At 39.7% G+C, this 13208-nt stretch overlaps 2 protein-coding genes across 5 annotated transcripts; both read left to right on the top strand.

The window, feature by feature from the left end:
- Positions 1-4: 4 nt before the first annotated feature.
- Positions 5-1319, top strand: LOC307019931 (uncharacterized protein; the record flags this gene model as incomplete). The annotated part of the gene is made up of 5 exons (XM_079651030.1): positions 5-115; positions 203-321; positions 691-1205; positions 1258-1274; positions 1312-1319. The coding sequence occupies exons 2-5, from the start codon at positions 217-219 to the stop codon at positions 1317-1319; spliced, it is 645 nt and encodes a 214-aa protein (XP_079507156.1). The 5' UTR covers positions 5-115; positions 203-216.
- A 2335-nt stretch (positions 1320-3654) lies between these two features.
- Positions 3655-11041, top strand: LOC307018194 (uncharacterized protein). 4 transcript variants are annotated; one of them, XM_079648331.1, is made up of 11 exons: positions 3655-3941; positions 5563-5846; positions 6458-6674; positions 7976-8141; positions 8407-8481; positions 8844-8885; positions 8990-9100; positions 9331-9402; positions 9790-9857; positions 9960-10003; positions 10202-11041. In XM_079648331.1, the coding sequence occupies exons 3-11, from the start codon at positions 6582-6584 to the stop codon at positions 10539-10541; spliced, it is 1011 nt and encodes a 336-aa protein (XP_079504457.1). In that variant the 5' UTR covers positions 3655-3941; positions 5563-5846; positions 6458-6581; the 3' UTR covers positions 10542-11041. The 4 variants fall into 4 exon arrangements, 3 of the variants coding, with proteins under 3 accessions (XP_079504457.1, XP_079504456.1, XP_079504458.1); XM_079648330.1 differs by having other exon boundaries at positions 9331-9432; XM_079648332.1 differs by lacking the exon at positions 7976-8141 and having other exon boundaries at positions 3657-3941; positions 9331-9432.
- Positions 11042-13208: the final 2167 nt, after the last annotated feature.

Here is a 13208-nt window from a genome sequence, read left to right as displayed (position 1 = left end):
TTTTGGACCGCCTATATTGCCTGTAGGAAGCTCCGCCCCTCACTGCAGTGTGGTTCGGGCCAGTTGAAGTTCAGAGCGGTGGGATCAGGAACTTCACAATTTGCAGTAGAACAAGGTACATTTAATAGCCATAATATCCTAAATGTAGACTTGATTTATCTCTACCAATGATATATAAACACTGAACCTTTTTACCCCATAGGAAATACACCTCCAATGCCTCTGTCCCAGGTCCCGTCTACCTGTGGCTACAGCATGCAGAGGAACTCGCATGCACTTGTCCTGTTGGTTCCCTATGATGGCTGCAACATGGTTCAAGAGGTAATGTGAAACTGATTTAAAGAGGGAGGAAGTGAGTCTAAAAAAAAAAGATGGCTAGTGCTGTGAATTGTTATAGTTATGAATGGTGTAACAAGAGCCAAAGAAATAAAATGTTTAATCTGCATCATATTGATCTCAAGCGAAAATGTGTTTTCAGCTTTTCAAATGAGTTGTTTTTCGCTTGCTTTCAAATGTACTGATTAACCATGTTTTTTGGATGGGCACCGACATTCAAATATGTTGCACCATGATGATCTATTCAGAAGATATATCATGAGATTAATCTTTTGCCTTGTACAGTCGGATTGTAACATTGACAGGTTTGTGTGATTCCTTGCTGTTTTCTAATTGTATGTTTTTCTCCCAAAGGGTGGAAGTTATGTACTCCCGATGCGTTGGCAAGGAATTCCAGTATCTCTCTGGTGTTCCAAACCTGCCGCACCTACTGCTTCCAAAACGACTCCCCCCAATTCGCCTGTAGCTCTAATGCCTCAATACCCTCAGATGCCTCAATACCCTCAGATGCCTCAGAAGCCTCAATACCCTCGGAAGCCTCAATACCCTCAGAAGCCTCAATACCTTCAGATGCCTCAAAACCCTCAAAACCCTCAGATGCCTCAAAACCCTCAGATGCCTGAGGTTCCTAAATACCCTGAGGTTCCTCGATACCCTGAGGTTCCTCGATACCCTGAGGTGCCTCGATACCCTGAGGTGCCTCGATACCCTGAGGTGCCTCGATACCCTCAGGTGCCTCAATACCCTCAGAAGCCTCAATACCCTCAGAAGCCTCAATACCCTCAGAAGCCTCGATACCCTGAGGTGCCTCGATACCCTGAGATGCCTCGATACCCTCAGGTGCCTCAAAACCCTCAAAACCCTCAGATGCCTGAGGTTCCTCAATACCCTGAGGTGCCTCAGTACCCTCCGATGCCTCAGTACCCTCCGATGCCTCAGTACCCTGAGATGCCTCAATACCCTGAGATGCCTCAGTACCCTGAGATGCCTCAAAACCCTCAGATGCCTCAGTACCCTGAGGTTCCTCAATACCTTGAGGTTCCTCAACCCTCAGATGCCTCAAAACCCTCAGAAGCCTCAAAACCCTGAGATGCCTCAATACCCTAAGATGCCAGAGGCAACGACCACACGTCCTACAACTGCAAAGGCGACTCGAAGTCCTAAAATTCCTGCACTGCCTCAGATTCCTCACTACGCTCTGATGCCTCAATCCGCTCTGATGCCTCACTACGCTCTGATGCCTCACTACGCTCTGATGCCTCAATCCGCTCTGAAGCCTCAATACCATCTGATGCGTCAATACCCTAAGATGCCGGAGACAACGACCAAACAGCCTTCAACTGCAAAGGCGACTCAAATTCCTGCACTGCCTCAGATGCCTCAATACGCTCAGATGCCGTTTCCACAATATATGCCGATGTATCCTCCCCTTAACCCTCCCAAATATCCAGCTACAAAGCCAAAAACTACTGCGGCGACAACACCAACTACAACTAAACCAAAGGCTAAAAATCACTCATCGCAGCTTCCACCATCTATGCCTTACTATCATCTTTACCCTATGATCCCTCCCTATCCCCAATATCCAACCACTCCAGCTACCACTGTGAAACCAGATCCCCCGCCCACTCCGGCACCCCATCCTCCTTTTCATCCCCATGTTCACTTGCCCATACCAATGCTGCCTCCTTTTTCTCCTCCACGCTACCTTACTTAAACAGTTCTAATAAAAGTTTTGAACAGACGCTTTCCTGTTTGTGCTTTTGTTAACCTTCAACTACGCAAGAGACTCTTTTTATTCCAGGGTCTTCAAGAAGTCTCATTTTGTTTGTGAATGAGTGAACAGTCCATATTGAGAATTACATTTAATTGAAACAGAAAAGTTGTGCTGACAAATGATTAACTTAAAGTGCACACTTTAAATTACTACATTTATACGTGTAATTAATGTTTAGCATTTGAAGTGTTGTCATAGTGTGGCTTTGTGTCCACATGGTGGCATCATTGCTCAACTATTTCTTGATAGGTTTTGAATTGGAACATTTTGTGTTCACACTAGCTTTCCTTGTGTGAACAAGCTTTAAAATGGTTGTTTTTTCGAAAATGTATTTCAGTCAAAGGTAAAGTGCCATCATGTCCTTTCCTAAAATAAGTAACATCTGCTGTGTGAGGGACGCTGGCTTAACTCATTACATACACCAACTCTGAAATGGAGTATTTACAACTTTGGGCAGTTCTGCATATCAAAACAATGAACCTTCATGTCTCTTTTTGGTTTTGTAAACGGTGGGTAAGCATTACTAAATATTTGGTCAAACACTAGGTCATAAGTGTTCAAACTACACATGTAGATGTTATATTATAAAAGTAGCCTTCATACAACTAAAAATGAAAGGTGAGATCCTTAATTATTCAAGTGAAATGTCAACAATGATAGAAGCAAAACCTTAAATCCTACAGGGTGTCCTTAACACCTGTGTATTGTTTCTTTCAAATTATGGAACAAACCACGAAACGACTTCTCTGGTCAAAGTCAGGCTGGGACACTGATGCATGTTCACCATCCCGTTACTGTCTGATTGACTTTCCTTGATGTGAAGATAAATATGTTGTCTTTTAAATAAGGGAAAGCATTGTTATACAACTAATTATTGTGGGTCAATATAGATTAACAAATCAAAATAGTCAGACTCTTGCCTTGCATTCATTGGTTTGTTATCGAAATCAAACCCTATGATACATTACACAAAATTACAACCCGGTATCACGGCAAGACGTGAACATGTGACGTTTTACCACGCTGGGAGACGTGAATATGTCACGGTTTTTTCCCTTCAAAACGTGACAGTTACACGGTATTGTTAACCCATGTTAACCAGTGGAGAAATACCCGGAAGTGCCAAGCAAAGGCTCTACCGCGCCTATTGGTCGATTTTAATTTTTTAAAATTAGATGTTTTTAATCCTCACACTCGATTTCGCCGATGTTCTTGTGGCCCTAGCTGGTCGACACCTCTTTCAGCAGAAACAAAGGCTACACTCATGTATTACATCGATGTTAATCCCCTTCAAGCGTGACAGTTACACGGTATTGTTAACAGGGAGAAACACCCGGAAGTGCCAAGCAAATGGTCTACCGCGCCTATTGGTCGGTTTTTATTGTCCAAATTAGATGTTTTTAATTAATTTTTTAATCATCACACTCGATTTCGCCGATTTTCTTGTGGCTCTAGCTGGTCGACACCTCTTTTAGCAGAAACAAAGGCTACGATGTTAATCCATTTGTGTTGTTGTGGAAATACCGGACGTGACGTTGTGTGATCGCTTAGCAACTGAACTCCGTGAAAAATAAACACCACTAAGGTTCAAGGGTCAAAATAGTGCAAAATGCACCACTTTTGGTTCAAATGATCAAACCAGTAGATTCATTCATTTATTTATTTTTGTAGCCCCAGCTAAATCGATGTTAATCCATTTATGTGGTTGTGGAATTACTGTACGTTACATTGTGCGGTCGCGTAGTAAGTGAACACCATGCTACCGATTACTATCCGATGACCATGAACATCGGCTACAACCTCCTCTCTGTCTGACTTCGCCAAGCAGGTAATGTGCTGCACCGCATGCCTCCAATATTTTAATGTTTATTGCAAGTAAATCAGTTGTAGTTACATATCTTTTTAAAGCATGAGCTAGCTAAACACATATTAGCTTTACTTGACCGGAGATATAGACAAGTTTACGCGCCAAAACACGGGTAGCGCCATGACACTACACAAATGCACTTCATTTCCGCCGGAAGTCTTTTGCACAGCGTCTGTCGGTGTAAACCGATGTAAACAGTCAGACGGGCACTGGTGTAAACACAGCGATTTCGATGCTAACAGTGATGCTAGCTTGGGAACACGATTCTACTTCTTTGACTGGAGATGGCGTTACTCTCCCCCACCCGAATTCAGTGCAAAACTGGGAGGATAACATGACGACGTGGCCCAGCATAAAACCAAAATAAACTGCCTTATTTAGGTCATGCCCACAGGAGCCAACAGTTGTCTGTTGTTTACATAATGCACAATTTACATGATCTCTTTATGCTGTGCAATATATCATATGTGCCTGTACTGTTTGAGTGAAAATAAAGTTTGATGTAATTTAATTTCATTATTGCACTGTTATTGCATTATTGCATTTCATATGTTCCTTAGAGTGCTACAATTTCTTTTAACACAGTTCATCATTCATATTAAGCTCATACTGTACATACATAACACTGAATGAATTAATTGTTGAGAGGAAACTAAAGAAATGGCTTCAACAAGAAAGATCACATGTTTAATCCTAACAGGTATTACAAATTAAAATATAAAAGCAGCCCACACAATTACATCACTATGAAAATATTCATATATAATATTAAAAAATACAATGCATGCAGTATTTGTTGTGTTTATCTGTATTTAATGAACAACATGGCTGGGTGCTGGGTGCTGGTTTGTGGTCGTAGCACTCTCTATCTAACCACTCGTTCAGGTGCTTTCTCGAGTGATTGCAACCAACTACCGCACACGTAGTTCCCGAACCACTTTTCTTCATGTTGTAATTGTTATATCCTCTTTGTCTCTGCGATATCAGTGCTTTGTCGGCACAACGGAGCTAGCTAGCAAAACAAACCCAGTCCGCCAAAACGGAAGTGCATTGCATCGAAGGGAGGAGTTCAGGATGTAGAGCGGAAACGGCTCAATAACTTGTGTATAGTGCAGTGGTGAGTCCTACAACCCGGAAGTGAGTTAGCATTTTACAACTATTGGTTCCCTCGTCTCAGAGAAAATGGGATTTCTCCATAGGATTTTGGAAAAAGATCTGTGGAAAACGAACCTGCTTGATAAATGCACCTTTTGTTCAGCCGGATAATCTCCACATATCTACCCTACTTTTATAATTTTCGAATCATAAATCTAATGGCCAGAAGCAAAATGCTAACGTTATGCTATAAACGAACTACAGACCATGGATGTATAATAAGAACCTTTAGAATAATTACCTTTAGAAGTACACCAAAACGTAACTGCTAACAATGTAAATGCTGTGTTGGAAACAAAGTTAATGTAAGAAAATGTTGAGTTAAATACTTTTGGCACTGTATATACAAAGCTTGGAAAAATGCCTATTGTGGCTGTCATACTTGCATACAGTGGAAAGTGTTCACTGTATTTTTTTCTTTCAACAGATACCAAACCAAAGCAAGATCAAACAGCACTTTTAAGAGCCTTTTTCAATTTATTCTCTTCTCCCTCCTCAGAGCTATATTCCCTACATTTCTTCCTGTCTTCTCCCCATTTTTACCATCTTCCTCTCTGTCTCTTTACCACTTTCTCTTTTGTACACACACACACACACACACACACACACACACACACACACACACACACACACACACACACACACACACACACACACACACACACACACACACACACACACACACACACACACAGGTAGTTGTGCCCACAGGTAAGAACTTAAACTTTTCACGATTTATATATAGCATTACAATCGACTCACAGTGTCATATATTTATCTCTTTGTTATGCAAAATTTACAGGGACATTTCAAATGGTCTTATTCGAGCTGGTAACACAGTAGACGACGTTGCAGTGTATTATACTGTAGCACTGCTATAATTCTAGATTATATTATAAAAACAATTTTATATATAGGATTTCAACAGATTAACATTATCATATATTTTCGTCAAATTCAAGATAGTGCTTTTACAGTGCAATGTCATGGTCAAGCTTGTAAGATAGTAGAAGTTGTGTAGCCTTACGTTTCGATGTCATAATATTTTACCGCTGAATTTTAGCTTTGCTTTGAAATTGTACTAAAACTAAGTAAGGGGCCATTATTGCATTGATACTAAATTAATTTACTCAAATTAAATAAAAATGCAAGTGTTTTTATTCTATTCTAAACACGATAACGTTTTTGTTGTAGCTTGGGGAGGGACTTACAGTCACGGACTAGACAAAGGAAAATTAGTCAATATTTGTATTTGATTGCATTCTGAATTTGAAACCCAGTTTTAAATGACCTTGTCTTTTATTTGTCTTTATCTCCAAAAGAATGCCAGGACCAGGTTCCACTTCGAGGCATTGCTCAAGCTGCTGCATGTCACTGAATGTGGCATGCAAAACTTGCAAATTCTGCAAGGCGGTTCAGGCCCGCAAACTGCGCCTTAGCAAATGAATGGACAAGTTTGATACGAAAGCAAACACCTGGGTCCAGGCACAAAAAAAGAATAAAACTTCATCCCACCTGAGGGATCAAGCTGCATTGGTGGTATGTGATGGACTTTTTTTTTTGTTGGCCTGCATGCATAATTAATAACAGCCCTGTACTTGTTCATTCTGGATTTGGAAAAAATATTTACATTTGATACAGAAATGTAATATCTGACCATATCTGATCATAATTACGTAATACAAATCTGCTGCTCAAAGCCCTAGGTAGAAATGGGCTTTGAGCTGGTGCACATTATGCAAATGTCATGACCTGCATGAACTGTGTGCCCCAAAAAAAATGTGACTACATGTACATTCAAGTTTTAAAGCACTGTGTCAGAACACAGCTAAATACATTTGCACTATTTAATCATTTATCCAATTCAACTTACATTCGAAATAGACATTTTCATCAGTGTGTCTGCTCCCTGTCAATACAACTACTGTAGACACAGGGATAAGTTATGTTTATTTAACTTTGGCGAATCATCGCTGAATTTGATTCAATGTAATTGAAAGGTACACTGTGTAATAGTGAGGTTTCTAAATTGCAACCAACTGAGTACCTCTCCCTTTATAAGCGTGTACAAAAACCTACAGTGGCCATCCATTGCCATAACAACATGAAAGGCCTTCTCTAGAGCCAGTGTTTTTTTTCTTCCGATTGAATTACTGTAGTAACACGGCAAAGAGAAGAGAGTGAAATAGACCGGCTCGCTATGTATATATGAAGGGCTTACTCTAAGCTAATCACAACAAAAAATAGTTATAGGTGATTATACACATTAATGGGAACCTAATTATGAATACCATAATCAATTATATCTTATAGAACCCTATAAATACTCCACAGTGTACTTTAGAGATAGAGATATTATCTCAGTACTGTGATTGAGCCTGTGTGCAACAGCAGAACATCTAGTATACTTGTAAGGCATCCAAGTGAATACTCACCTTCTAGTAGTACAATTATCCCAAGCAAAAGAAAAAATACTGCAGGTGATCAAAAATTGCGACGTTTAGGTTGTAGAATGGCTGGAAACTTAATCCCACTTAGAATCTATGGCACTGTTCATAAACCACAGTGCTGCTCCACAAACCTAGATGATATATACAGTGTAAATTCCGCCAAGAGAAATGAGAAATGCAATGCAGAATAATGTTCAAAGCTTCTACTTGCTGATCGCAACAGTCTTAAGACTGTTAATGCATGCATAAAAAAAAATGTCTTTGTTATTGCATAGGGTTGAATATTTGTGCAAGCAGTGTATGTGATTTATATATAACAACTGGTTTTGCCTTTGCAAATAACCAGGGCATAATTGTTCTGAAATAATGTATATTTTGGTTTGTTGGAAGCTGGAAAAATGTCAGGCCCTTGGAGCCAGAGGCGTCTTGTTCCTAGCCCAGCCTGGAATAAAGAAGGACTGGACCTTCGAAGTAATGATGCCAAGGTGCAATGTCAGCAGCAAGGCCTCCACCTGCCTCCGAAGGATGGAGGTGTTATTTGAGTTTGTTGCGAAAGGTATTGTTGTCTGTTAAAGTGAATAAAGAAATTATTAAGTAGGTAGTACTGTAACTTACATTTTTGTAGAATTAACCAATAATGTCATTGGAAATGAAATTAGACACTTAGATGTCGTTTTCTTAATAAAGTTTAGGAGGAGCCCATAGGGGTAATTGACAGCAATTAACTTACACCTCTTCCTTAAATCAAGCATACAAATGGGAGAACTAGTGAATTACATGATGTTGTTGATGCTATCCAAAGCTTATTTTCTTTAATCTAGGTTGGAGTCATACAGAGCCTGCAGCAGCCTCCGAAACCCCACAGCCTCCTGCGGAAAACTCGCCAGCCACATCAAGTAATTGCAGAAGTCTATTGTACCACTATTTTTATTGTTTTCTGACTATATTCGTTATATTAGAATTTTATAAACAGCCAGGAGCTGACCATTCAAAATGACATTTGTTGAACTGCCTAATGAGAAAAATAACGCCTAAGAACTTAATGTCATTACTTTTATTAGCACTTATGAGGACATTCCTATTGGTGGGGTTAGAGACCAATGTGTCCTTTTTCTGTGGTCAAATTATGTTTGCATGGTGCATTGAGGGGTTGTACTTGATGCAATATAAACTTGTGTTATTTTTGTAAGCTTCAAAGTCATTGTCACTTTTAACAGCAATTTGTATGTTTTACAAATTGTAACCTTTTCTTTTTCAGAAGTCGCCATTGCCACCGCAGACACCCCCACCAAGTCCTCTGGTAAGTAGCACAGCATAGTTCATCGCGAATTCCAGTAAAATAGGAGGTTCTGTACATTGAAGAAGGTGGCGTACATCCATTCTACTCTTTCTACTTCTATGTAGGAAACCTATCCGAGGAGATGTACACCCTGACACTCATCCCTGTCCCAGCTGCAAGCACCTATTCACTCCCTTCACCATCGGCTGCGTCCCAGCCAGGGAAGAGGAAGAAGGGTTAGTGTTTTGTTTGTGTGACTCATTACATTTTCAATAATGAGTGTTGAGTGTTATTTGCCCTCTGGCATCATGGTTTATAATAATAGCACTTGTCATTTAAATGCACCTTTCAAGGAACCCAAGGTCATTTTACATATACAACAGAAAAACAAATACAACACAATTCACAGATATCTTAGGGAAACCGTCTTTCCGTCACTCATTTAACTTTCTTACATCTGTCACAGGTTTGCCCACAGAGCGCTCCTCCTCTCCAAGACTTGCTACCTCTGTAGCAAATGGGTGTAGCAGTACCACAGGTGAAGGGATGATGAAGAAGAAGAATAAGGGTATGTTTTGTTTTTGTGGTACATCCTACTGAAGAAATAAATAGCTGTATACTATTCTCCCATTCACGCGCAAGTCCTTTTGCACACAAGATATCAGATCCAGGTTTCCATAATCCCTCTCTTTTTAATAACCATAAAAAACCATAAAGGTTTGCTCAATGACTTGTCTTTATTTATAAGGTGGTTAGAAATTATGTTTCATGAAATAAAACAAAAAGGAAGTTGGACACAAATAGGCCACATTGCAGATTAGCTAATGTTCTCTTCCTATATGAAAGTCATTCATCAAATATTCGTCTGGAGGATGTCCAAACCTTTTCTTCATTTGTTTATAACTTCTTATTTGCATCATTTCAGGCTGCAGAAAATGCTCAAGGCAGCAGATATTCAACTACAACGGAATAAAAGACAGAAGGGTAGAGAAGGTAAGATGTTGAAACTGACAGAGCAGGAAGCAGCAATGCATTTACCTGTAGTCGCTGATATGGCTAACACTTGTTTTTGTCTGTTTGTGTGCCCGTGTGTAGGGAAGAGAGGAGGTAATGGTCTGCTGGCTGCCTTGCGCATCATGGTGAGAACACAGCTCTTTGGTTAACTTTTCTTTAGACTGCGTTATAAATAAATGTATTACTTCATAACTAGTTTACTATCAGGCTTCTACAAAACTGACCCTAAGTAATTTGTTGTTTTATGATAACCCATGCATATGAAATTATCTTGTGGCACATGCAATGATCTTATGGTTGTTTTTATTCATTGTGTTTTTCAGTGGGAGAAAATGGGAAGACACCTGGGAGCCTGCCAGTCAATTCAGTGTGTGTGTGTGTGTGTGTGTGTGTGTGTGTGTGTGTGTGTGTGTGTGTGTGTGTGTGTGTGTGTGTGTGTGTGTGTGTGTGTGTGTGTGTGTGTGTGTGTGTGTGTGTGTGTGTGTGTGTGTGTGTGTGTGTGTGTGTGTGTGTGTGTGGGGGGGTGTGGGGGGGTGTGTGTGTGTGGGGGGGTGTGTGTGTGTGAACATACCGATTTGTTTTATTATTCCCTTTTTGCAACATGCAACACTACACCACATTTCAAATAGATATAACCCAATAACTAATATTATAAATATTTAGGGATTGAGATTGTGAAATCTAACAAGTACCTTTGTGTTAATCTGAACAATAAACTGGACTGGTCGGATCAATGCTGCTATCTACAAGAAGAGACAGAGCAGACTGTATCTGCTGAGGAGACAGGTATTTTGGAGTGCAGGGGGCACTACTTCAGACCTTCCATGACTCTGTGATGGCATAAGCAATCTTTTATGCTCTGGTCATCTGGGGCTGCAACATCTCGGCTGCTGTCATGAAAGTTACATGTAGTTTGGTAACAGCACCAGAATGGACAGGGTGTGCAGACACAGGAGAGCCGAGTCAAGGGTAAAGGAGCTTTGCATTAATTGTATTTATATTGACCCGAATGGTCTACAGATTGAACGGGACTTTAGTGGCACTAGATCTAGGAGTAGGCAATGTAATCTTTTCACCTAGTTGTATCCCATAAGTGTGCATCTTACTGAGATTAAGGAGCTAAAACGATATTCCCTAGTCCTTGATAAACCAATCTGACAACATGAGAATTTCTGTTTCAGTTTGTTCTTAATGGCAATATGACCGCAACACATGCTCTTTGTACCAAAAGGACAAAAATGTAGATCTGAAATACACACCTACATATAACAACAAAACAGTTTGACTTCCTAGCTGACAAAACTCCAACAAAGTCAACACAAAATAAGGTCATTGATCCTCCTGTTGTGTTCGGGTCAAATCTGACCGATTTACTACTTTCATCAATCAAAACTTTTTTGTTTTACATTCGATTGCATTAAGGTGTATGATCTCCTTCACAGTAGACATTTGAACAATTGCTGATCAGCACTTTCATTGAATTTTCGATGATTTAGTCAACTTTTTAACACCAATGACCGCCATAAAGAAATGGAATTAGTAACCATCCGGATCAGATACAACACACACACACATACACTAGATGTGTTTCCCCCCCTTATGTGCCCCTCCCCCCATGTGAATTACACCTGGCACACACAAACACATACACACAGAAGTATTCTCTCCGCTATGTTTGACAAACCCCGTGACGAGTCCTCAAGCTCTGTGATTGGATGTTTGAGTGGCAGTGCGCCGTGGGTTACGCCGAGCGCCGAACAGGCAGCACTTTGAAATGGGATGGAACCACGGCAGACTATTCAAAACTGGATTCGGATGGGTCCACCACCCCCCTCCCCCAACCCGTCCCCAGAACTACACATGCTGGCGATTGTGTGTTTCGCAACCATGTTCGCAACATGTTCTATGGCACGTCTCTACTGGGAATTGTAGTTTTAAAAGACGTTTTAAGAACATAATAAGAAGTTGCCAGTATTAAAACTGTGTACATCCCTGGAGGTTTAGGGGATAGGAAACACTCAAATGTAAAACATATAATTAATAAATGGGTGAAAATTGCTTGTGCCCATAATGGGCAGCATTAATATATACCCACATGACAGCTAAGGTCAGAAGAGCTTTATTTAACAGCTGGTCTTATGTCTGTGACCCCTCCTGTTGTTCATTGATAAGCCTGAAACATGCACTTGTCAAGGTTCAGAGGCACATTTTGTAAATATGGCAGTAGCATCGATCATCTTAAGATAAGATATACTTTATTGATCCCAAGTTGGACATTTTTTCGTTACAGCAACATGTGTAACAGTTTTAAATATGCAGTGGTGTTTATTTGTAAACCATTTAGTATAATCACACAAATTCTGTGTTTTATATTTAATAATTCTGTGTTCTTTATGTATTGATTGTTCAATACCTGACAAGGTCGGAGATGAAAACCTTTGGTCGCAGGTTCCTCAACAGTGCATCACAAGACATCTATCAATATGTGTGTATACCTCCACCATTAAACTGTCATATTCTGCACATTTCTTATACTATCTACAAACATCTTATAAGAGTATAATACATATGTATAATATCGGTTAAAATAAGTGCTTATACAGTAGTTAACATTGCAGGAAAGCAATATATTAGTACTTTGTCAGGCTTAATATGTATACCCCCAAAGCTTTTTTCTTATTCAAAAGAAGACCTTAACCTAAAGTATTCTTTAATGTTTAAATAAAGCTTTATTAGTGTGTCTGACTGTGTCTCCTATTAATATATAATAATAAAAATAATAAAATGCAATAACGTGATTTAACCACTAGGTGTCCCTTTCTATCAGCTGTGCACCTTTATGTTGTAAATACAGCCTATCTACCATTTGGATCAAATATAAAAGTCAGCCGAATTAGTATTGATACTGCAAGACGTATTTTGTGAAAAGAAATGCAAGATGTTGTTTAATTGCTGATATATTTATGATCCACGTCACATATTCAGTTTCGGCGGCAGTTCTTCCTGTTTGTCTAGAAGTCTCATCAGGGCTCTATAAATAGAGAACTACGGCAGATGTAATATTTAATGCAGCCGAACCGTGTATTACAATGGCGTTATGTGATGACTTTCAAAGAGAAAAGCAAGCACACTCGGAATAAAGTATTATTTTATTATTTTAAAATGTTTTCGGATTTTACATCAACAGGAAGTCCGGTTAACTAAAATGTCCGTGCGGAACAATACCCCAACCCATAGATCCGTGGGTGAATAATGTCAATGATAGCAATATCCACATTACACACATTCTTTCACATTTGAATTTACATTAAAGTATTTCGTGAGGCCTTC

The sequence above is a fragment of the Notothenia rossii genome, assembly GCF_949606895.1.
Source record: "Notothenia rossii genome assembly, chromosome: 9".
Taxonomy (NCBI): Eukaryota; Metazoa; Chordata; class Actinopteri; order Perciformes; family Nototheniidae; genus Notothenia; species Notothenia rossii.
The sequence above is the reverse complement of the archived record's forward strand: the minus strand, read 5'-3'. Positions and strand labels throughout refer to the sequence as shown.